The following is a 27,461-nucleotide window of genomic DNA, read 5'->3' on the forward strand; positions in this document are numbered from 1 at the left end:
CAGGGGGGGGTGTCAACGGTGTCTGGACACCCCCCAAACCAATAAAAAAATTCAATCTTTAATTTTGATAAATTTTAAAGGGAATTAGCAAACAAAAATATGTGGTTCGTTATGAACTATTTTAATATTATATAAAGTCCTACACAAATTCGGAAAGAAAATAAATTTAGTTTTAAATAATGTACTTATTATCCTATTATATTTTTAATTATTAATAAAACTGTTATTCTTAAAGCACCACTGATATCGAATGTAACAAACAAAATATATAGTAATAATTATTAAATTATTGCGACCTTATGATGATATCTATATAGGTACTAACTACTAATGTATATTAATATGTTTAAATATCTAATATTATGTTATTATTATCCTATTACAGTAACATGCAATTTATATTTTTATCTTGCGGATCCGTGCCTTCATGTGTTACTTGTTTTTTCAGCCGGAATTTGCGTTGGGTTTATTTAGATATTAATATATTATACAATGATGTTTTTTTTATGTTTTTTTTATAAATACGTTGGATCTTAAATATCCATGTATATTTATTGTAAACATATTATTTTTTATCAATTGAATTTGAATCATTTTTCATTTAATCGTCGTCGAAGAAACAAGGCACATAAAATATACATTGAAATAGTCATATTATCATATTATCTTGAATTTATTATTTAAATTAATTTATATAATACTTTAAAGTGTATTTATTATTTTCTATTTTAAAAATTATTATTTGCTTTTATTTTTATTATTAAATAAAAATTATGTTTACATTATGTATTTTATACATGTATGATTTAAGTTACATAAAAATTACTACTTTTAATTAAATAAATAAAAAATGTTTCATTACAATATTTGAAGAGTATATTATGAACTTAGTGGTAGCATATGTAAAACAGAGAAATATTGCAACCAATTAACAAATAAGTATATACCTATATTTAATACCTACCAAATAATCCTATGGTTATATAATATAAATATTAAATATACTACCCAGTATACTACACGTATAAAGTATTTTGGATAATATTGACATAATTTAATTATAAACGTTCTAAGCAATTTTTGTTGTTTTATGGTTGAGTGAATCATAGTCTTAATTCTATAGTCTATGTTTTTTTATAAATAACTAAGAATAATACAACATTATTAGGTAAATGTGGTTGGCACCGTACATTAAACGAGTCGAAAATACGAAGACTCGAAGTCAACAACAATTGAATTATAATTTGATTATAATATTTTATGATAGTTAATTCCGTCGTTTCATGGCCATCATTCGAAATAATTTATATTCTATTATATACATTTTGAGTTATTGACTATTTTGAGATCAAGAATTCACTGTTTTCAAAATAAACGAGGTATCATTAGAAATAATCACTCGATTATCATTTACCTAATCGGTATTATTTTCATAATCGAAATATCTCGATTATATTCGATATTATTTTAATAATCGAAATATCTCGATTATGCCCATCACTGTCGGCAAAATGGCAAACCCGCCGACGTCGTGTGTGTCCGCTGTCCGCGACACGTTGTCTTATCTTTGTAATTGACGTTCGCTCCTCGCGACCTTTGCGGCGTCGGCTTGTGAGTCGAGCGGTGACCATCTTTTATCGTGTTTGACGATTTCATTGTCGTATTTGCCCCGCACTCTTTGTCCCTGAGCACTAAACAGTCGGGTCAACATTCAACTATGGAAAGAACAAACGTAATAACAAACATGTATAACATAATTTATGTATGTTTTATCAAGGCCGTGGCTTAATCTTAAGTAATCGTACCTATTATATTGATTTTTTATATGTTTCAACAGTATCATTCAACACGTGCTTTGCGCCTTGACGCCTTGTGTGTCTTCACTTGAACGTTGGTGGTCGGCTTAAGTTGTGTATGTCGTCGTAATCACTACCTTAGTCCTATGTACGATGGACATGATGTAATCAAGTAAATAACATGATATGATGGAACTTTTGTTGGTCAGATATTTAGGTAAGCACATGACTAGGGCAGAGTACCAAACGATTATGTTTCATACTTTCTCAAAGGTAGTTTTGAAGTTTTTATTTTTATAAATAAATGTATAGTTTGAGTTTTTTTTTGTTTGTAGAGCATATTTTATACATTTTGAGACTTATTTTGAACTTTATTAATAATGCTATCCATTTCTTTTCCGCTGACATATTTATTTTAAATAATTCCTACAGCTGAAACACAAATTTATTTTCAATTTATGTCGTATAATATGGTTTTTGTCTGGCATGTTTCCTAGAAGCCTGATGGTTTTATTAATTGTAATAAAATGTAATACTTAAAGTTGTAACACATGAAACAATTACAACCAATTAAAAATTATAAATTAGGTTAAATAAAATAAAATGTTATTTTTGTAACACTAATGTATAAATAGTGATAATGACTAATGAGTAACGTTGACCAGATGACTGCACCTGTTGACCGCTTATTAGGGCTTATGCTAAAAACAGAATCAGATTTTATATTATCAATTATCACCATTATTTGATCTTCAGAAGTGCAACGGTTGTGTGCTACATAATAATAGATTATTCAAATTTTGTTTTCTCATGTTGTTGGGCTTTTATAAATATAAAATAAATGAAACCAAATTAAAATTTAAAATGCTGGTTAGATAATCAATTTTTAATCATTTAATATTGTTATCCTTCATCAATAATCGGGGGTATGTAAAATGGCTGAAGAGTATTATTCTATAATCTATATTTCCAAATGTATACAAGATGTTACATTCATCACTTTCTGTTACCAAATTGATCCTCAAAGTTGTTTATTATAGCTATTGAAAGAGAATTATCAAATGTTCCTAATAAAGACAAAATAAAAAAAATTCCCATAGGTACTGAATGAAGACAACAATTGTAATACCTAGTGCATGATTATTATGTTACCCATATTCATTATTTAGATTTCACTTATATCATAAGAAAATTAAAAACTTGAATTTGTAACTAAAATAATATATTTTAATAATTTAATGTTGACCACTTTCGGCTTTTTTAATGGTTCGCATAAACAGTACACACAATATAATAATCAAATATGATGCTAACTGAATTACATTTAGTAACAATTAATGTAACATGTTGAAGGGTATGGGGGGGGGGCAGAGCCCCCTAAATTTTTACTTATTATAAAAATGCTAGAGCTGTAACCCCCCAACTTTAAGGACTAGTTACGCCTATGATTACCATTATAAATATAAAAGTCTGTACCTAGTTCCATAAGTGCAATTTTTGTTAAATTATGGGGATGCTAAATTTATGTCAACTTAAGTATTCATACGCTATCACTAGACTAACTTATTAAAGGCTCTGCAAAATATATCAATTTTTTAAAGTTTAAGTACTAGGATGTGCTAGAAAATTTTTTTTCCTTACGAAATAAGGTTTCTAAGTCCCATGAAAAAATTTGCCCCGGGCCCCGCAAAACCTCCGTCTGGCGCTGGCTCTGATTAATGCAAAGTAATACATTATTTATGCAAACATTACATTATATTTTTTATAATGGTATTATTTTAAAAACTAACAATTTTGTCAGATGTATAGGTTCATCAAAATGAGCGAATTTCTTTCTATCTCATTCATAATGAAACATACAATTAACGGTGTCACTAAATATAAAATCAAAAAGTAAAATATAATTTGAAGACAACTTTATTTATAAACATATACAGAGTTTACTTGTACACATTTAGTTTTGTACCTATACACAGTAGTCAAAGTGGCTCAAAATAAGTGGAGGGTTGGTAAATATGAATTATAAAAAGTGGAGGGATGCAATCCCACCTTAACCCCCCCCCCACTTTGACCACTGCCGCCTATACACAAAACTTATTCATCATTTTTGATAAATTAATTTGTAAGTTAAATCTTCAAATTTTAATATGGAAATACGTTTTATGGCAGATTTCATAAACATTCACATTGGTTCATTAAGGTTACTGCATAGTGCAATGTCAAGATATAAACGTCAGAATCAACCAGTGACTCCTCAGTGACTACATTTCATTTGCAGTTGACTGAAGAATATGCACACGTATTCATGATAAGTAATTGTGGCATTATTAGTACAGTTCCGAATGAAGGAATCATTTTGTTTTTTATACTGCCTGGAGTCAAAAAGTATACAAATAAATATATTATAACGTATTTAAAATAAATAATCAAATAATATTTTCTTATAGGTATGCTATCTTATTATACAATTATTTTAGTCTACTTAGGATTGGATCAATGTTTTTGTTGGATTGCAATTTTTCAAGTGTACCATCTTTTAAAAACAAATGTCGCTATGTGCACTACGTTTAATACTGTAAGTTTTGTATATAATTTGTAAATTAATACTACTCAATTAGAAAACAATAGTTTTTGATTTGGATTATTTAAATGGTTGTTTTTAAATCTATGTAAAAAGAACATTTTGTTTCAGGTATTTTCATTAGAGTTTGCGTTAATGTCAAAGAAAAACGAAAGAGCATACAAAACAGTTTTCAATAAGATGATAAGTCTAATACCTGAGTGGCAACCGTTGATTACTATAGTTAACATGGTTCAGCTATAGCTTCTATTAGAATGTTGTTTCCGATTACCATAATTAGAATATGTTGGTTTCATCCATCCCAAGCTGTATGGAAGAAAGTTGTAAACATAGGTAAGTTGACTTTAAAGCTTAAACCTTTGTAAATAAATTTAATGCCAGGGCAATAACTAACATATATATATTATATTGATAGATAACACAGTATTTAATGTTAAAATAATATTTTGGAATTTCCGATAGACTCAACATTTGTTACTTGTTGGTATTTGACTGTCTGTTTGCCAAATTTCATTAAATATGGGTTTCCGAAAAATATCAAGTCTTAAAAGTGTTATTAAAAAATGTATAGTAAAAATAACAAAAAAACAACATAATAAATGTTAAAAAAAAATCTTCTGTTAGTTTTTTTTTTTTGAAGTAAGTGTACCATAAACAACTTTTTTACAAGAATTTAAAGTTTAAATTTTAAAAATTTGCTAATTATGTCATACATATTTAGTAAAATGATCAATTTTTATAAAAAAAAAAGCTTGCAAATTTAATGCAAGGTTCCTCATAACACATGATAATTTTTCCTGAAACCTAAATAGATATACAAAAAAGTGGACAGGTCTCAAAGTGAGATGACGTGTCATTGTAATGGATATGTAAAATTTGAATTTAATCATTTACAATTATTGGGTACGAAAAACAAAAAACCTTGTTTTTGATTTAGGTAGACTGACTTATGACTCATAAGTGATACATAATTTGAATGTATCTTGTATCGGGTATTTAAATACTTTATTGACTTGTATCTAATATCTTTTTATGATTAAGATACTAGATACCTACATTCAAAAAATATGTTTCATATTTCATTTATATAACAATTTTCCCTTGAGCCATCATAGTTTTTACTAGAGGCTAATAAAAATAAAAAAAAAAAATAATTTTCCCAATTGCCCAATTAGTAATAATATGTTAGATAATAATATATTAGATTAAAGTAACTTTGGTGTCTGGCGATAATATTATATCAGCGATAAGACTTCGTTGATCACCGGTCGTCGACTGACGACTGTTCGTTCATATTCTCTGTCTGTCTCGTGCGTATTTATGCATCTGTGCGGTGTTTGTGTAGATTGACAAAGTGACGAAAAAATTATATTTTGTGCATTGTTTTAATATTTGTAAATATTAATTTAATATCTATATATCTGTTATTAAAAACATGGATAACCAAAATGTTAATATTCCAAAATGCTTAGATGGCAAATTTTATACGATTTTAAATTCTGATGAAATAATAAATGTAAATTCTAATGTAAAAGCTATGTGTGTAACATGTAAAGAGAAAAAAAAAGAAAACAGAATTATTTCAGGAGCAATAAATTCCACATCAAATTTTCGACTACATATGAAAGTAAGTACCTATTTAAAATATGGAAACTTTATGTCTATAATATTAACCAATTAACCAATTTATAACATATACAACAAATATATAATGTACATATGTACCACAACATTTATAACTATATGTTTATATAATGTCTATAATGTATATTTGTCTATTATTAGTATTATTATTGTTTTAAGCGTATCTAATGTTATTTAAAATTATATTGTTAATGATCAATGCATACCGTATTATTATACATTTATAACCTATAATATAATATATATTATATATGATAAAATTATATCGAAGGTAAATTAAGAAATTAATAAAAATAAATAAATATATTAAGTATCTTGTATCTTACAGGTATCTCAGATACATGTATCTTGTATCTAGTATCTTTAAAAATATTATAGTATCTTGTATCTTGTATTTAGATACTAGTCATAAATGTATCTTGTATCTTGTATTTAGATACTTTTTTTGAGGTATCTTGCCCAGCCCTGCTTATGAGGAATCTTGTATTAAATATTAAAATCTTGAATCTAAAAAGAAAATTTCTTATGAATTTCTAACTCAAAATAATTTGCAATTTTGTGATTTTTACATATTTTGTCAAAATTTGAATTTCTAACACTTAAAAAATATTACATACTTTTTTTTAAATTTCCACTCACAACAACTTAAGAGGAACCTTGTATTACATTTTCATGTTTTTTGAGTAAAACATTTTTTTATAAATATTAATTTTTAAAAAACTAATAATTATCAAAAATTGCATATGCCTATAAATAGCTCAACATGAGTCAAATTATTTGGAAAATGTTAAAGTGCTTAGTAAATGCTAATATATGTATATGTGCAGTAAAAGTTTCATGTATCTAGTTATTTTTTTTGAGTTACACCAAAAACCTAAAAATAATTTTTTGTGCAGAAATTCCCATTTTTTTTTTTTTTTTTTGACGTAAAAGATATACTGAAGATGAAATTCGATTTTTCATGGAGTGATTTTCTTATTTTATTGTAATTTAAAATGAAGAACCTAAGATATTTAAAATGTACACAAAACATGTTTTTATCATTTCCTATACTTAAAAATATTTTGACTTGTTTTGAGCTGTTAACAGACATTTTCGATTTTCAATCATTTTAGTTTTTTTTTCTATAGACATCAAATACATTTTGTTCGTTGGGTCTAAAACCTTGAAAACTGAATACAAAGGTCCTGATATATTGTTACAACATAGTTGAAAAATATTAAAAATAAATAGGCACAATTATATTTTATAAGCATAGAAAGTTAAAATTTTAAAATATATCAAATTTAAAATTTAAAAATTATTTTGTAATTAAAAATTTAAAATAAGTTTTCATGTAAGAAGATCATTTTGTTGAAAAAAAATTGGTTGTTTTTTATAGTTATTTTAAGTTTAAATTTGAATGTAATTATATATTCAAACCAAGAATAATGATATTTTTTTTGTAATTTAAAAATATTAACTCATAATTTTAACATATTTTCAAATGTTTTTAGTTAAAAACTATAACAATAACTGAATTGTGCAATTATGTATATTATATACATGCGTATGTTTAGTATAAATGATATAATTTTCAAAAGGTTGCACTAAAGTAGTTAATTCTGTAACCAAAAATTTGAAAAATATAATAACAGACTTCTATTAAGTTCAAATTAGAACAAAATTACCTATTTAATCCAAGGCTAATAATTTTAGTTTTTTTGTTTTAATCTAAAAATATTATTCGTGGGAACTTAAAGCTTTTGGAGGATTTATAGTATTATATTTTATACACATACCTAATGACTTTTCAAATGTAATTTTTTTTAGCAAAAATGAATTTTAATTACTTTAGTACAAATGCCTAATAGGAAAATAAATTACTTCAATCACAATAATATAAAATATACTAGTAATATTATAGGCTGACACGGCGTCTTTGCTCAGAATCGTTTTATGTATACAATGATTTTATGTCATTGAATTCAAATTTAACACCGTCTATTACAGTGATCCACTTGTAACCTGTTGTACAGCAGAGCGACATCCGCTTGATTTAACTGTCTACATAGGTACTAGTAAACTATTAATTTTCAATCAATGATTGAATATGAATAGTTAAATAAATGTGTATTTATTTAATCACATTCGTACGTATTAATGTATCTCCATGATTGGTTTTGCAATTATTTTTGTATTAGGGGTCTTGCAAATCCTAAATTAAATTTTATTTATGCTCATTTTTCCAAAACACAATATTTTAGGTCATAATTCCATACAAAGTTTGATCATAGTATTTAAGCACCAAATGAGAGGGGCTTTAAGGTTAAAACCTTAAAAAATTTGAATAGTCCCTGAATATTTCATACATTTTTTTAAGCTTATTCAATATTATTTTAGTTTTGATTCAGTCCTTCCCCACACGTCTTTAACATTATTTGTGCCTATGATTAGCATGCTAAGATGCATATAACCCTGAGCCTATTAACCTATTAGTGTTAGCCAGAAGACACCACTATGTTAGCTCAATAATATTCTTAAAATATAATTGTACTTTTATTAGTCCTAAGGACGGCCCATCATATTTCATAATATTATCAAAGATGTAAAAATGAAATACGTATTGCAGTTAATGATAATCATATTATTATTATGATACCCATACAACATATACCTTCAATTACAATCTACTTAATTATATGTTATGATTTTGATATATAAATTTATATTACATCGCGAAAATATAGATAATGGCATTATTTTAGGATAATAATAAATTTAATATTAAATGATAGGTTCAAAGGAATTTGAGTGACAAATACCGTACAATGATAGCTCAAATTGTTCCAGTACAAATTCCATTAAAGGTGTGCCAAAAATAAAGACCAATGTTGATGTCGGCTGCCAAAGTGCTACTGCTCCTGCAGGCTAAAACTATTCCAATGGACCAGTATCCAAACTTGAGGAATGTGGCCCGAGCCCTACTGTGAAGACAATGGCCATAGACAAAGGTAACCACCATGTATTAAATGTATAAATATTATGTCCTTCTTATAATTTGCAAATGTACAACATGGGGCAAAAATAAAACACGTCTTTCGACTGATATTAATTGTATTAGCTTAACCAACAATTTTATTTTTGGTCTTGTTATTTAAATATGCTCGCAGAATGTTTTGAGTCTTTGAATAATTTATAAATATTTCAAACTAATTTTTAACAATGTTCACACTGCACACTGGAAGAATTTTTAGGGTTGGAAATGTAGCTAAAATAATTAATTACATTCAACTATAAGTAGTTGATTCTTTCAAAAATTAGTGCTGAGACGAGATAATAAATAGCATTCATTATATAGACTTAACTTGAGGATTTTCTTGGTAAGGTAAACAAAAAAAATTGATACATTAACTTTACTATAGTAAATTAAAAATTAAAACTCGAAAGGTAAATGGCTTAAGGAATTGATGAAACCTAGTTTGTTTCACTCAGTATGCTCTAATCAAGAATTATTTTGCAATGTGGATAACATCCAAATAGTAATATTAATCTGACCTTGTACTATAAATGATATCAAACTAGTTTCACAAACATCCTAAAAACTGCTTGAATTAATTATTACAACATTTGAAAAATTTTGGCCTTTTTGTGAAAAGTAATTAGAGAGGTACTTGCCAGTCAAAAATCTTTTAAGTCATGAAATTAATAAAAATGTAGTTACTAACTAATTTATTTTTGTTGATAAAAATCCTAGGTTAGATTAAGTAGATAAAACATGAAAATAACAAATAAATAGTTACGTTTCTGCCTTCAAAATAACCAAGTAAAATAGGTTTTATATAGAAAATTGTTGATACTTAAAGGATGTTATGCTCGCATGTGCGTCTTATAAGTGTAGATAAAGTTTAGCTCCTCTAGTTTAAACATAAGTGTGAACTGACTTCTAATAAAAATTAATGTTTAGATTATGATTTGAGGCAACTCGTGGGCTTTTTATTGTTTTATAATTTTAAAATACTCATAACTCGCTTTAAAATTAAAATTCAATATAGAACCCATGAAATGCCCAAAATAAAAATATTCACTTAATTTTTATAGTAGGTCAAATCACTCTAATTTTTAAACTGGCAGAACTAAACGTGATCTGCAAACCATACAGTTTGTCAAATTACGCACTTGTAAGACGAAGACAACACATGAGGTTATAACGTCCTCTTAAGTATAACATTAAAATGTAGGTAACTGTCTTGTTAGTTCTTGAAAATTAGAAAAAATAAAATGTCTAACATAATATAACATATTGATATTAAGTAGGTCTACATTGAAAATGTGATGTTTAATAAATTACACAGCAATAATAATAAAAACTGTTTAAATGTGTTTTTTTTGTTTTGGAAATTAGTATTATATTATTCCTTATCAAGTTATCTGTAGCATTTAAATATAAATATTTTTTCTATTTCAGTACTGATGTTAAGTTGAAACCCAAAACATTTGAATTTTGTTGGACATACTGCTTTTTGAATACAATAATTACTAAGAAAAAAGCAGTAACTCCAGATCACCTACTGCTTTTTGTTCTAGTATTTTGACATACTGCTTATTTGCTTCTTATTTTAATGAATTCTTCTACATTGTTATTTTCTTATCAATTAATATGCATTTCTAATAAGAAAAACCTTAATTTTACTACGGAAATATAGAGGAAAAAAATATCTATCGAAAGACACCAATTACTCGATTTTAACAAAAATGGAGTTCCTGCTTAATGGCTTATAACGGCAGAATATAATTTTTTACCTTGAACACAAACACTGCTTACAAAAAATTAAAAAATAAATCTTCTACAACAATTTTTGTGTACATTATGTTGAAAATATTACATAATTTGAAAAAAAAAAATGTTTATATAATATATAAAATAGGTTTTTTTAATACAATCATCTAGATGAGGCTATAGATAAATTTAAATAAAATTGTCTAGATAGCAGATAACCTTTGGCATTTGACTTTGTAAACAGAAATGTAATTATTATAGTATTTTATGTTATAGATTAAAATGAGATAACCATTGCTGTGTGGAACTGTCGTCCTGGTGGAAGGTCACAATGTGTTTGTTTGTCGATCATCTTGGCAGTATCAACATAGGCAACACCATGATATAAGGAATACAACATGTTATAAATATTCATATTTGAAAAATAAAATGAAATACTTAATGTATTAATTGAGTATTATTAATACTTAATTTAAGAGTTACAAATTACAATAATCTAAAAATAAACTAACATCAAGAGACACATTTTGTTAGTTTGATAGAAATATAATGATATATTTTAAGATGATTTAATGGGTGACCTTATAAATTTGAATTCCTTACATTTTCATGCCTTCTATGGTTAGGGATCTTTACTTTACGCTCTCAATATTTTATTGTTTTAAATATCACTCAGTATGTAGAAAAAAATAAAGTGACTCTGCTTGTACACATTCCAGATGCAAATTTTCTTGACAGTTGGGTAGTACATATGTCTTGTAAAGGAAGCTCCACCATTTGCCCAAAAGACGGCTTTTATATTGTGAATACATTATTAAAATGTAAATAGTAGCCAAGTAAGATTATTTTAAAGTGATTATTCTGTTCAATTCAGTAAAATTTAAAATAGTTTCAATTAAGGACGTTTTATTATATTATGTTTTGTTCCACGGTTATATCAGTTTAGGCTGTTTTGCTTAATATTTTTGTTTTTATTTTTCTCTGGTGGCGTTCTCTGCATCACATACATATTACATTCTAAATTGTAAATGAAATGTAATATTTTTAGTTAATGCATTTGCAATCATGATTTTTTATTCAGGTATTTGGGTGTACTTAGATCAGTAGGTAGTATTTTATTTGAGCTTTTATTAACAGTTAAAAAAACTAGAATCTAATATGTATCAATATAAATAAATATACAATATACATTTGTTTTATTTAAATAAATAAATTTGTACGATATGCAGGCCACATACAATGTAATATTATTACGATGTTTATTTTAATAATCTATATGTAAAAGAAAGTGTACTTTAGCTATAATCAACACAGAGCCGAATGCATCGAAATTAAATTTTGGGGATAGATTAATGTTATGATGGCGAGTACCACTAGGAAAGGATTTTTCAAAATTTTGATTTTAAAGGGTTGAAATCAGTAAAAATAAATTGTATATCTGCATACATATTTAGTATCTACCTGCGGCCTGTGGGTTTCCATAGTGACTTGTAACCATAACTTTTTGTCCGTCTAACTATGTGTTTGATCGGCGTGTAGATATGAATTTGTTCCTAGGAGTAAAATTCTACAATATATATATATCTATGAATATAAAAATAAATCCCTATTTCCGTTGGTCAAGGCATCAACAGTTAATTTATACTTTCTTAGTGCTCATTTCACAGTGGAATCAATTGGAAGATTAATGAAAAAATTTTCAGTGAGTTTTTTGATAAGTGTTTGTTCATCGTGGTTAGTTTAAGCAATCACGCTTAAAATGTTAAACAAACTTAAGTCACCCTCAGGCCGCCGTGCCATACAATATGTCATATGTGTACAGGTATACAATTTGCAAGTTTATTTTAATTAATAACTCATTTTCCTCTCAACTTTCTTAATGTTTTTGGTAGAACTTGTTATTTATTTTTATTTTTTGGTTGCCATTGGTTAATCTGGCAGATCAGGTTTAAGAATGCATCAAATCGAACTTAAGTACATTGCCTACCAAGGTGGCTGTTAGTTACACCTAAAGCCGCTCATCGGCATGTACACAATCAAAATAATTAATAAAATTAAAATTAAACATATTATTAAAATAGAGTGTGCACCTAGTGGGGTCCGCAAGATTGGTCTACCTGATAATATAGTGCTCACATTATCACAAGCGATGAGTCTCACATAGAGTTGGAATTTTTAAAGGGCAACGAAGTGCAACAGATCAGCTAGAAAAGATATAATAATTATATAATAGATCTTTGTTTCGACAGGACACGATGACAGTTAATTTGTCTACAGACGATCGTAAGTACGAAGCAATGGCTGCATCCGCTATATTTATGACGAAGGAATACTTGCCAAAATTGTAAACTACAAACTAACATAACATTTTTATTAAGTTAAAAGTTGTATGGAAAACACTGAATAGCTCAATTAGTACACCAATTATGTTATCGAAAAATAAACTAACTTTTCTTATTGATATGCGATAAACGTGTTTTACTATACAAGTTATAATTATAACTATACTCTATAGAATCATTTTTTAATAACAACATGCGTATAGAATCATTAGAATCATTTGTAAACATTATTATACTATTATTTTTATTTTATTTATAATTCAGCTACTACTACTATTTAGCACTTATTAGCATTAAGTAAAATACATTTTTTTCTTCTTTAAAACTACATACAGCCAAAACCGGATAATTCAGCTAATTAAACAAAATTATGTATATTAAAAATTTAAAAATGTATGTAATTAATTATTTATTTGCTTTAATATAGCTATAGGTACAAATTATTTAAATCAAATATTATTCAATTCAGTTGTAGTTCTATAAATGAATAAAAATATAATCAGATATACAAATCTGAGCCCTAGTCATAACCCCTTTCAATATAAGCTCAAACTTTGTTACTTGTTGGTATTTGATTGTCTTTGTTTATCAAAGGTCATTAAATATAAGTAGCCTACTTTAACACTGAGTGCGGTTTGAATAGTTTTGTGGTATAAATAACTTAAAATTGATCTAAATATTTAGTACCTTTCATTGTGTAACTAATAAATACTAATTGCAAAAAGTTTCAAGTCCCTATCAGTAATATTTTTTGAATAACAACAAATAAAATATTAAATCTTTTTTTTCATTTAAATAAATAACTACTTAAAAAATTTATTTTGATTACATCCATAGAAATGTAATGTGGGTGTATGCTAAACTTTTTATTATTCTTTGTACCAAATGAAACTTTGTATACTTGCTTTTTTACTCTCAAACAAAAGTTTTACAAATTACAACAAGCATGCATACATTTTTTATAAGCTATATTAACATTTTCTTTTTGACCTGTACCCCGTCAAAGTATATATTTAATTTAATAACAAAAACCACCAGTTGAATTATACAAGACTAGAAAATATAAGCGAAGTAGATGTGTTCATCGCAAGATACTATTTGATGCTTTAGCTGGAATTAAAAATAAATTATAGCGAATGAGTGATAATATTGTTGTCTTTTTTAGACATACACGGTATTGGGTATATATTCGTGGATCAATTGCTAGATTAAATAATGTACTGGAAAATTAACTATATACTCAATTTTGTGATATTGTAATATATTTTATTATATTAACTGTAACTTTATGAACTGTTAAAAAAAACCAAGAGATATCAACTTTTTTGAAGCAAAATATAATTTATATAGTAAGTCTTTTTCTAAATTATTTTCTCAATTTCTTTATCTTCCATTGACACCAATGTCTTTAATTGCGGCAACACTTGTTTGATGTCTTCTAGCTTGGCCATTGGTGTATCTCCTGGGTTCACTGACCAAATGAGTCCTTTCTCCCATAACACGGCCAACTGCTCACTGTCAAACAAACGATCAACAAAATGTATTAACCTCTTTCAATCAGTGTTACACAAGTAGTAGGAGAGTTATGATGGTTAAAAGAAGAGGGAGTAGATATTTACGGTTTTCCAAATATTAGGGTTGTTTTTAAATATTTGTACAGGACATGAGCGCATTTTGCAACAGTGCATGGAGGCAACACAGTTCGAACTAGGTCTTTTAAGGTCACCACAAAATCAGAATATATGCCAGGCTTGGCGTTTATGCAGTTAATAAATTTTCCTTCAAGTGTTGCCAGTTGAACCTGTGATAAAATAAATAAATAACATTTATTAAACGCAAACTGGGGTGAATAATATAAAAATATTATAATGGTTTTAAAAAAAAAATACATTTAAATACAAAAAATTCATGTAAAAGTTATTAATAAAATCATAATATTATTAATTTTAAGTTTAATCTGTACTAGTAACTCATATTTATTTAATGAACATTAGGTAACAACAAAATTAATTGATGTTGATGCACAATGTACATGCTACTTAAGTAAATAAATACATGTTAATATATATAAAAACGCAATTTACAATTATCTAATGTAAAAAAAGCATTAAGAGTTTATTTAAAAAAATAATATAATACTTAAGTTAACCTTAGAATATTAAACATTATTAACCTTGTATGCAGGATTATTTGAATTGTTATGTGCTTGAACTACAGGAGTAGTAATTTCTTGTTGTTGCTGCTGCTTCTGTTGTGGCTGTTGACAATGATAAAATAAACATTTGGTGAAAATGTACCTATGGTTATTTGTTTGATAATTATAACAAAATATCAAAAAACAATGAAGGCGAAATAGTAAATTTATGGTTGAATTTCAAATGTTGACAACATTTGAATTCTAAAAAAAAAAAATGAATTGGGCCTTCTGATAGACTTTCTTTGTTGTTAAAAGGTAGGAGAGCGTATGAGAATCTTGTATTATATTCTCAAATCTTAGACATAAATAGAAATTTTTTTTATGATTTTCTACAAAAACTAAAAGCCTTCAGACCACTTTTCCCTGTTATACATTATTTTGTTGGGCATAATATATATAATTATTAATTAATAGGTATATATTTTTATTTATAGATCCATTATTCATGAATATTTAATAGTTAATACTAAAAATAATTTTAAACATAAAATAAATAATACATTAGAAGTATACATATTAAAGACAGCACATTTTTTTTTAAAAACTAAACATATAGTAGCAATTTTATAAACTGAGTACAAAATACATACCATTTGGTTTATCATCACTTCTTTACTTTGTGGTACAGCTGGAGTTGGTGCAGTTGAATTGTGATGAATTGTATTTACATCAGTTACTACATCAAGGGATGCTTTGAACCAGGGACCTGGTGGCTTGTCATGTTTAGATTTACGATAAGCAAAGAGATATGAATCAGACAAATGAGGTGGCCAAAAATCTTCAAACTCTGTTTCTGGTGGGTACAAACTCTTGATATGATTAAGGTCGGTCACTAGCCAAGTGTCACCATCAAACCATTTAGCTTTGACACCCAAAAGTTTACAACAAAACTTAAGATATGCCAAGTGCCAATTTACTAGTTTCAAAGTTGATGGTATGAGGTGGTCTGTATCCCCCTCAAAGAAAAATATTGGAACATATTTTTTGCTATCTATAGTACAATATGGTACTATGGATTCAGAGCCAATACATATAAAACCGCATTTGTCTTTGTGACCTGAGGTATTATTGCACAGTAATTTTGTATAACATACTTCTATGAACATATAAAAATTACAAAAATCCTCTAAACGGACGATATAATCTTTTCCCGCTAAGAATTTGAAATCTTTTCCATAATGTTTATCATTTATGTAATTTAATACTTTCGCCTCCAAATCAGTGATCACAAAACCTCTCACATCTGTACATGACCTATAAATATCTGCATCTAAATTATGTAAATATTTTTTCAATAACAGATGTTCACCCATCTGTGTAGATACAAATTTCAAATGTTTACCATCCACTAAACGTACGATATATGGTATACAAAATCCTGCGATCGTTTTCCAAGCAAATCTATCTATATTGAAACAAAATTAATTAAAATAGGAAATTTCAAAACATCAATGAATACCTGATTCCTTACCTTTTATATTATCTAAATGTTTAGTTAATTTTTTTTTATTATTTTTTTTTGGTAAAGTTTTAGTCGCAGAAGCTACCAGCAGTTGTTTTGCTGCACCTGAAACATTATTTTCATTCATTTTAAGACCTATTGCAGGATCATTCCTTTTATTTTTAACACTTATTCCTGTAGTTTAATTTACAATTATGTTTTATTATAATTCTAATATTATATAGATAATTAAAATTACAAAATCATTTTTTCTTTTTTTATACTTTCACTGAAATCTATTATAAAACTATTTTTTAAAAATCAACAAGATATTTGTTAAAATATGAATTAGAAATTATATAAATTAATTTTTGTTACAAACGCCAATAACCTACACTATAAATGTTTTTTTTAATGATAAATAATTGCCACACACTTTTTGACACAATAATTACATTATATTTTAGCCTGCACACATGCCATGTTGACAGTGTTCTTTATGAATAAAAAATTAAAAAATTAGAGCAACAAGTTGAAACCTAGAAATGGGCAAATGGCGACGTTCTTTAAGCACGAGTGACAGTACTAACATAACCTTATTTAACATAATAGTAATAATAACAATAGTATTGATTATGATAATAATCTTATAAATTTACCAAGATTACTGGGTAATTAACTTGCTTAAATACATACTTGTAGGGTTATAAATAGTGATCCTAGTAAATGCACAAGAATAATATTAAAGCTCTTAATCATGGTTACCTATCTATAATAGGTGTAGATAATATTAAATATTTCAGTATTAAGATCTATGATAAAATATGCACAAAATACTGATGATTTATGATATAGATATACAAGATAGAAATATAAAATAGAATGACGCAACCAAGAAAACCGTGGGAAAGCCAAAAACTGTATGCATTACTTCATGATTATAATAATTATAACAAGATTAGTAAAGCTATGATGAAGTTAAAAAAATAACCCAATTTGATAATAAAAATATTATTAGATAAGTCTTAGGGGTCTCCTTTGTCTACTTGATCTCGTATATACTGGACTAATAAAACAAAATAATAATTTAGATTAAATCAATTCAAATTTAGAGTACAAATAAAAGAAAGTAACTATGGCTATTGCCTTATTGGTTTTGACACCCTCTTAAATACCAATCATATAAAATGTAGAATATTTTTTTAAGATTACAAAGATCATTATTAGTTTTTCTTAATGTGCATCGCCTGCATCGTTTTATAGTAGAAAATACACATATAAAAACTATAAAATGAATTTCAAAAAAACCACTAAAATTAGTAAAATTCAGCAAATGCTTTGTCTTAAACCTTGTTCATGACATTCAAATGAGTTTTTCACATAAAATTTAACTATTTAAATTTATGAGGGTCCTCAATATGTATTATTATTATTATTATTATTAATGATTACATTATTAGATTGGTCAAAAAAACTTACTGTCCAACTAAATATATTTCAAATATTGATGCAGCTTATGGGCAATTATTTACATTATACCAATAAACATTTGATTTTAAATTGTAAAATCAAACATTTGGATAACTGAAATTATGAAAATTTAAATAGTTAAAAAATTTGTAATATGTTGTTATTCTAGGGTAGGTACATCCAGAATTGTATATTGAATAGGTAACTATACAAAGATTTAATAAATATGAAGTAGGTAACTGGAAATTATAGTATTTGTATGTTATTTAAGATTAGAAACTTTTTGATAATTAATTACTGAGTTAAAAAAGATTACAATTTCATGGGCTTAATACTACCAACTGTATATTGATTAAGACACAATAGCTACAAACTAAAAATACATCTGGTCACCATAAACATAATATACCGTAATATTAGCTAAGTACCCATAGCTGAATTCATTTTCATTTTTATTTCACTTCATAATTATAATATAATCATCTTACAATTATTATTCATAAATAACCTTCAAAATATTACTTAAGAAGTAAAATAAAAAAAAAAATTAAAACTTTATCTAATGGAAAACGACTATGAAAATATATTTAAATTTCAACTATATACTTATATATAAAATTATCGCATAGGTACAACATATTAGGCCAACCAATAGCAACCTAACCTAGGTAAGTATCACACCTGTAGATAGTATAATCCAGAGGTATTCAAACTGTCGCGACTCCCAGGGGCGTCGCGGGAGTTGTCGAAGGGAGCCACTTATAATTGAAAACCAATAAATATTTTTAAGAAAAACGTTTATTATTATATCATTGAGGCACGCCGGATTTGAAAAATTTAACACCTTTTGCAACTTCGTACCTCTGTGAGATCGGGTTTTTTGCGTTAGCTGTAATTGAAACAAAATATCGGTCGAAAGTGAATGGTGATAAGGAGATGACAATAGCTATTTCCAAACTTGAGCCACGATTTGAACATATTATGAAGCATAAGCTTGTTTATCTCACTAAAAATGTAGTACTAAATATTATTGATTTATATTCACTAGGACTAAACATAAAATATTTAATGACAATATTTTCTACAATAACTACTTATTTATAATTTATTTTATATGTAATATGGTAAATAAAAAAATAGTATAAATTATAAAATACAAATTACATTCATATAAACGTTAATTTTTTTGTCATTTGTAATTTGCGAGCCGTCAACATTTGGAGAAGACTCAAAGGAGCCATGGGATGAAAAAATTTGAATACCCCTGATACAATCTATTATCTAGCCGATAATGATTCTTGGTAAAATGTCACAATGGGCATATACTATCGAACTTTGGGTTGAATAATATTGAATTTATGAAATATGAGTTTTGAATTCTGGTCTTAATGAACAATAAGTATTAATAATTATTATGAACATCGCCGAAATTACCTGCAGTAGGGTAACTGCATTACACTCTGTCTAATAGGCATGATAATTGATAAATAACATTTAGTGGCACAACTTAAGCTAACTCTATTTACTTAATTTATTTGAAAAACATCAAATCTTTTATCTTGAGGCATAAGAAACTGAATTGCTGCGATAGGTACACATTTACACACAAAAACCTCCCAAAACCACCTAATTTAAAGGAAATATATCTTTTCAAACCATTGAAATGAAAATTTTAATGTGATAATTCATAAAAAATAGTCTTATTACTGTATGATATTTTTAGTATATTATGCTTTGAAAATCTGAAGCTGATATGGTTGCCTAATAAATGTACCTTAAGTTTGAAAAATTTAAAAGTACACATTTTTTTAGAAAAACATCTAGAAAAGCCTAGACCTAAGACTTTGGAAAAAAAAAGTCATTAAAAAGTCAATACTTTTTGATATATTGACTGTTTTAACTAGGTTTTACATTAAATGGATCAACCTGTATTAAATCTTTAGAACTAATAACACATGCTCACTAAACAAATTTGATTTTCACATATAAAATATGATTTTAGTGCATATAATTTTTACCTATATTATAAAGAATGGGACACTGTATTATATATTTATATGTTAGATGTGTACTTGCACGAGGCAAACCGTCACATAATTAGTTGTCGATATTTGATTTATATTCATATAATATATTGATTCAAACATTTCTTTACGCACCGAGCAGTTTGTTTACTTATAACAATAATAACAACAACAATAATAAATAAAAAATAATAATAATCAGTTTTAATCTCGATAATTAACCCGAGATAGGCATGGCCTCCACTCTTATGTCAAGCATAATATAGAAAATTAATTAAAGTTATAATCGTTGGGTTTAAAAACATTACCTTCGTTTGCTCGAACAGAATCTTCGTTAACAGAAGCCATTTTTGGAATGTCCGTCGACGGTCACTTGATGGTTGGTAGGAGATGGATGGACAAAACACGTTATTCAACAAAACTAGTAAAATTAAAGGAAAACAACAAGTGTAAAACAGGTGAAAAATAGCCTCGGCGTTATATTACCTAAGGTTATTAATGATTGTCATCTAGTGTTCAACAAATGGCTAGCGGGTTGAGCAGTGACAGCAGTGGTATCGGTGGTGAATGGTGATGGCGATGCACGTGTGTCGGACACTTCGTCGGCCGTCGGGCGGCGTCGTGCTGTCGACTGCCGAGTGTCGAAGGACAAACACGATTCACGAACGAAGTAGTAAGACTCGTCAAACGACGTCTGCCAATGAATGAATGATACAACCACAGATTATGTGATGAATACTACTATTAGTATAAACCATGGTATAAACACAGAATATATACATCAAGCATATTATATACTACCATTGACACGGACCAAGATTCAGTAAGATATAATCAATGACATTACGCACAAGCCATATTATATCTGTGATTGTATATATATATATATATTATTATAAAACTAGTTACATACTTATATCCAAAATTTCAGATATACAGGTTACCCAACGTAGGATTATTCTTAAGCACGACTCAAACTGTCACGGCACAGCACAAACCGTCACAGCACTTGAACGGCACGACAAAATATCACGTTATCAGTTTATGTGACCGTGAGGTAATTCACATCGATACGGACGACACCGCACCGTCCCGGTACAGCCCGGACCGAACCGACCGAATATCATCCGAGAGAATGTTTTGGCGGTCCGTATCGTGCCGTTCAGTGCCGGTGCAGTGTGAACACAGAATCGACAGACACTGTAGAAAAAATATTGAAAAATCGATTTTGTCGAAAAACTAGTTTTACGTATTCCAGTTCACCATTTATTTTTTGTTTTTCCAATCATTAAGAAAGGTATTGTTCATTTTTTAGTTTCGACCACGTACCAAATAGATTTATATTCCCACCAGAAAATACATTGAAATAGAGGATTGAAGCACTTCTTTCTGGTGTAAAAATCGTCATCGGATACAAAAAAAAACACATCACTGTAAAATAAATTCATTTATCACTCAGCTTAGAATTTAAAAGGTGGTAAATGTACTAATGTAGGTAACAAATGAACAAAAACAAAGTGGATCTTTTAACTTTTTATTTAAATATAAGTGATAATTTCAATTCAGGTACCAATGGGCATAACTAATTCAAATTTAATTTTAAAAAAGGTATAATCATTTTCAAACTATACAACCTTATTATAGTAAATAAAGTATTGTAGAAATAGTTTGAAACTGAATATAAAGAATATTTTGATTTAATAAAATATATCAAAACTAAAAAAATTGTCTTTTTGTCAACTTAAATACAAGCAAACTTAATACATACCTATTTTAAAAAATGTATTAAGAAAACGGAAAGTATGAAATAACAATACTATTCAGGTTATATTATATAGGTATAACATTTATACATTTTATTTTAAATAATTATAATTCATTTTTCCACCTTAAATATTTTCATTGGGAATTTTTTTTTTTTTGGAATATTTAGATTTTTTCTTTTAATTAAAAATAAATAATTTAACTGCAAAATAAATCAAAATTGTAAGAAAATAATAAAGAAAATTACATACTCTAATCTAATCACTAGATTTTAGGTAGTAATAATTACCGTTTGTAGGATAATCGAACATTCGAACATATTTAACTGATTTGAACTTGCACTGTTTGAATGATCAAGATTTTCTATGTGATTTATGGTTTGTGGTCGAGGGTGTTCAAAACTTGGCAAATGATTTAATTGAAGTTCGGTAGGAACGGTTTGTGTTTTTACTTGTGATAGATGTTGTAATGAGTCCTGATTAGAAATAGTTGATTGTGGTTGAGGTGGTCTTAGTTGTTCTAACTCTAGTTCTGATATAATATGAACGATTTTAGTTTTCGCAATGTGTTGAAAGTACGGTGAGAACTGTTGGACCACCGAACACATTGATAAAAAAATTTGGTCCATAGCACCTAAGTTGCTTGTTGTTGAATGTTGGGTATGATTGTTGAGAATTTTTTTGTTCAATGTTATACCTATTTCGTGAGAGTGGATGATGCAGTTTCGGGTAGTTTCAATGAGTTCGTGTTTTTAAATTTTTTTGTCGTGGTTGAACTGGAGCGAGTGTACTAAATAATATTTCTATGTTTTCTTATATTTTCAAATAAGACAGAATTCTCACCTCCCACTTGAATTTCCTCATCATCTGAACGAGATAAAACATCATCTTCGTCGTCAGTTACCACAAGTATGTTACTTTTCTTCATGTGAGGTTTTAAAAATTCCATTTCTATCGCACATTTCCATATTTTTACAAATTTTGTTTTTTATCCTAACATTGTCATATACTTTTTGGTAGTTCTTCTGTACCCATCTCTCAGACTAGTCCAAATTTTTTTGCAATTTTGAACTAAAATAAAAAATAATTAATTTTAATAAATAAAATAAGGCCTATTTTTTTTTAGATTTGAGCTCGACATGTTGAGTCAGAGCTTGTAACCGATCTTAAATATCAATAGAAATCGCTAAAAATCATCCAAGGAATCAAAAAAGATAAAAATATCGTATATTTATCTTAACGGTTTTCACATGGGCACCGGAACAATGGGGCAATGGGGGCCCCCACGGACAGTTTCCTATAATGTACCTACCAAACACAGACAAATCGCCGTCGCCGTTTCGACGTGAGGCCACTTCGCCGTTAAACAAAATTTTGAGCATTTTACTTATTGTTATTTATTATACACATTTTCTAATATTCAATAATAATAAAAAATATTTATTTTTCGTCAATAATATTTAATAACACCTAATAATCTTTTATCAACGTCTAAATAGTTTATTATGTTCTGATACCTGAAGGTTTAGATGTGCTGCAGAGTTTGTGTTTATCATAGCTTATAATCGCGTTTAGCGATAAACTAAAATAGGTAGAATTAAGATAGTAATAAAATAACAGCCAACAGATATTGCTTAGTGGACAGTGTAGTCTGTAGTGTGTTATTTGCTCGCCAGTACCAAAATGGCAGGCGTAGAAACTATTCGTCGGAGTAACGTTTTTGTGGATAATTATTTTACGTTTATATTCGATGCGTTTAGTGCAGATGGGAAAAAACGTTTTTGACGATGTAGGAAGAGAAACATCTGTGAATCTCGAATTCACACAAATGTAGACGATTTGACCGTGTTAAAACGAATCAATGAGCACTCTCATGACTCAGATACCGCGGCAGTTGAAGCAGAAGTTAAGACATACAGTAAACCAGTTGCTTCATTTGGAAATAACTTGCATGTACTATGTATGTAGAAGTTAATATTTTGTACAGTATATGATGTATGTATATAAGAATAAGATAACATAATTAAACCGTTATCCGGTATCTATAAAATTTAAACGATTTAATATTTAAACGCTACACCAAAAATAGAATAGCTATCTGAACAGGAAATCCATTATCATGACTGTACAATAGATTTGCAAGTTAAACAACAGTATTTTTTCAGAAAAAAACTAAGAATTCAGAAGACAGCGGTAACGGTGAGTCATTCATAATATACCGAATGTTAATCAAGTCACTGTTTGAGTATATACTGGCAGTTTTAACATATTATTTAATTTATTCATTCGGTTGGAGCAAGTACAGACATGGAGGTGATTATAGAGTGATAAGTAGACATTCTTTTTGATGATTTACTTGTACTAAAAGTTTTATTCTCAAAAGAAATGTTGTTAAACGTAATTTCAACTCATTTTTATACTAAAAATTCAATCGGTAGATGAGATTCGCGCTCACTCGCGCCTAAGGCCCGTTTCGGATGGACGCGTATCATACGCGACGTACCGTACGCGCGCGTTTTTAGTTTATTTTTTTTAGTTTTTAAACACTGTGTGAGGCAGGGTCATGCATGCACTGAACTTCTCTGTCCTGTCTTTCAATTAACGCTCTGCCTCTGCAGTTCAAATTCAAACCTGTGTATCACAAAATGTTTGACTATGCTGCCCTACCTACACTGCGTTGCGCTGCGTCTCAATGTGCGCCCGGCCTTTAACATTGGTTAAATTCATACGCATTGCGCGCCACTCTCGCAGTGGAGCGTTCCCCTCGCGGGCATGGCGCGTATGCGCGTATGAACTTCGATTGAACTTTCGTATGAACTTCTATTTCGTCGATTACTAAACGCTTCAAAAATACTCGTCGATGTGAAACAAAATACGACGCGTAAAAAAACGCCACGTGTACGAACGCGTCGCTGTGAAACGGGCCTAGCGATGATACAAATAGGAACTCGCTTATAGGTACTCCAACGACTAATGCGTAATAATATAAATGTTGAATACCGTATCCAACATTTATATTGAAATAAAAAAAAAATTGAAATCGATCATTTGTAATAATATTTTTTATTTTTATTTTATTTTTTATTTCGACTGTGGATAAGCCGACGAGCTGCTATAAGTGCAACTCAACCATCTTAGCAAGCAATTTGTGAAAATTCGATTAGTATTAGTTATTTTTTAAAAATAACTAATGTAACACCATTCATTATAAATACTAATAATAGATGATCAGACAAAATTAATTGTTTTTTTTTTGCTAAACTAAATAATTATAATAATTATCAACCTGCCTAGAAGCATCCGTGGTTGTCGAGTTTGATTGTTATTTATTTTCAGCCAGCGACTCAGTGCCAGATTTAACCATTGTGCCGTTTTAAGCACTAAATAATTTGCCGCCTTTTAATATAAATATTTTTCTAGTCTAAAAAATGTTATTAAATCATACAATTATAGTATTTTATTTTTTACTTAAAATTTTAATGATGAAAAATAAAAACATCCAACGCTACGATTATGAAATTGGAAAACATAAAATATAAAATATATTACATTATTACCACAATCCCGTTGGTCTAAAAACATTTTATAATTAGTTTCATTTTATTTTAGTTGTAGTAACATATAGTAAAAATGTAATATTAAAAATTATTTGCCGCCCTAAGCACTAGCTTATAGTGTTTACTGGGAAATACGGCACTGCAGTGACTATTCCTTACTATAAAAAGTATAGGTATACAATTACACGTTTATTTTAATTAATAATAACTAATTATTTATTAACTTTATTCTCGGTTAGCGCTGTCGTAGAAAACCCCTTACAATTTTATATAATAGTATAGATATATAATATATTTATATATAAATAATACAATAAATAAAATTATTAAAAAAACCGAAGTTATTGAAAATGTCATCAAATCAAATACTATAAAATAGGAATAATTTTTTTGAATAGCTATTGCAAAGCGAATTAAAACTACATCCTAATTAAAATACGATGATTACATATTTATATTTATACGCATTTGGAGACGAGCATGAAAGTTGGTATGTGTGTGTTTTATGGAGGAAGAACATAATATATTAACATGTGGACTAATTAATAGCGGTAAAAAAGTCCACAATAGATGAATCCTAAAAAGTCCGGGACATAAAAGTGTGGTATTTATATGCAAAAATATTTTAAATAATAAATCTTAAACAATAAAACTCAATGATTATAATTAGGTAGGTATTTAGTATATCATTCCCTTCATATACATAATATATTATAATGATTTCTTGGTTAAATTAAGTATTAACTATCTAGTTTATTATCTTAGCTAAAAAAATTCAATAACGATAATGCTTGTCTAATATTATTATGACTTATCAGTTTAATTAACTATCGTCAGTAAAATAATATACCTATTTAAAAAGAATTTGTAGAGTATAACAATATTAAAAATAATATAGGTATTATTCGATGTATTTTGCCGATATTCGTACCTACAAGATTATTTATCAATGTCTTCAGTTAAATAATTTAGCTTCAATTTACATTAATACTAATAGGAAGTTTGATAATTGATTGTGTATCACATCATATTTTGTTTTTTACCCAATTATATGTACATCGAACATTTTCACCACGAGGCACGGACTTATTTTTCCTAGGACTTTTTTGGATATATCAAGCGAAGCGAGTTTTTATTTTTAAGTTACCCATTTGGCCTTATTCAAAACTTTTGCCCCACTATTAAAAACTGAAATGACGCCACTGTATTATCTTCATGTATTTCACGTAACAAAATAATAAAATATAACTTAAATGCTTTTCAATAACTCAAATAATATATACTACAATACAAAGTAATATATTATATAATTTATTAAGTTTAGACTGTACTAGTGTAGTAGTGTACCTAGGTTTATGTGATTATAGATATCGATAGGCGATATTAAAATATAATCAGTACTTAAGTTGTATATAGTGGAAATGTGTTATCTATATATTAGTTTGGAAATATTATGCCGAATAAAACGGGGAAATTTAGAATACAAATAATTCAATGCGTAATTCCGATATGGGATTGCACTTTATCTTAATTAAGTTACCAAGCGAATAGGCACAAATATAGGTACGGGCTATGGTCCTATGGACTACGGGACAGTCATCAGTTCACTTCATGTCTTCGGGTCTTTCGGGTTTTTCAGAGTAAATGCACTTTTGTCACAGTGAGGGTATTAAGTCAATATAATGTCTTGTGATCGACTAAAAATATAAAAAAATTGAATACGTTCATTATTTTATTTATATAATAAACGCATCTACCATGATATAATTAGCGATGAGGAATATTGAGGAAATGTATGTTCAATATTTGAGTGATCTTGACCATAATAATAATAATAATAATAATAATAATAATAATAATAATAATAATAATAATAATAATAATAAT

General features: G+C 27.7%; 1 protein-coding gene and 2 long non-coding RNA genes across 3 annotated transcripts in view; 2 read left to right on the plus strand and 1 right to left on the minus strand.

Moving 5' to 3' along the window:
* The first annotated feature begins 1,518 nt into the window (after positions 1-1,518).
* Positions 1,519-11,230, plus strand: LOC111039679. Its single transcript, XR_002605124.1, has 7 exons — positions 1,519-1,762; positions 1,838-2,013; positions 3,966-4,181; positions 4,244-4,371; positions 4,489-4,710; positions 8,799-9,014; positions 11,057-11,230. It is a non-coding gene; the product is annotated as an uncharacterized LOC111039679 (long non-coding RNA).
* A 3,208-nt stretch (positions 11,231-14,438) lies between these two features.
* On the minus strand, positions 14,439-21,229 carry LOC111039684. Its single transcript, XM_022323273.1, has 7 exons — positions 20,741-21,229; positions 20,563-20,675; positions 16,791-16,886; positions 15,910-16,724; positions 15,296-15,379; positions 14,742-14,923; positions 14,439-14,637 (listed from the first exon to the last, which is right to left on the minus strand). Exons 2-7 carry the CDS (start codon positions 20,600-20,602, stop codon positions 14,484-14,486), a joined length of 1,371 nt encoding a protein of 456 aa, XP_022178965.1. The 5' UTR covers positions 20,603-20,675; positions 20,741-21,229; the 3' UTR covers positions 14,439-14,483.
* Positions 21,230-27,198: 5,969 nt separating this feature from the next.
* Positions 27,199-27,461, plus strand: part of LOC111039685 — a 9,023-nt gene continuing 8,760 nt past the window's right edge. Inside the window, exon 1 of the long non-coding RNA XR_002605125.1 lies at positions 27,199-27,367. This is a non-coding gene — a long non-coding RNA (uncharacterized LOC111039685). The remainder of the gene's footprint in view (positions 27,368-27,461) is intronic.

Source organism: Myzus persicae, unplaced genomic scaffold (assembly GCF_001856785.1).
Source record: "Myzus persicae strain clone G006 unplaced genomic scaffold, MPER_G0061.0, whole genome shotgun sequence".
Lineage (NCBI taxonomy): Eukaryota > Metazoa > Arthropoda > Insecta > Hemiptera > Aphididae > Myzus > Myzus persicae.

Bases quoted from the DNA above. Each gene is read 5' to 3' on its own strand.
- LOC111039684 (XM_022323273.1), bottom strand. From the start codon at position 20,602: ATGGCTTCTGTTAACGAAGATTCTGTTCGAGCAAACGAAG. The intron at 14,924-15,295 runs GTTAATAATGTT...ATTTTATCACAG, and splicing joins CAAATAATCCTGCATACAAG to GTTCAACTGGCAACACTTGA. The intron at 14,638-14,741 runs GTAAATATCTAC...TTTGTTTGACAG, and splicing joins ACCCTAATATTTGGAAAACC to TGAGCAGTTGGCCGTGTTAT.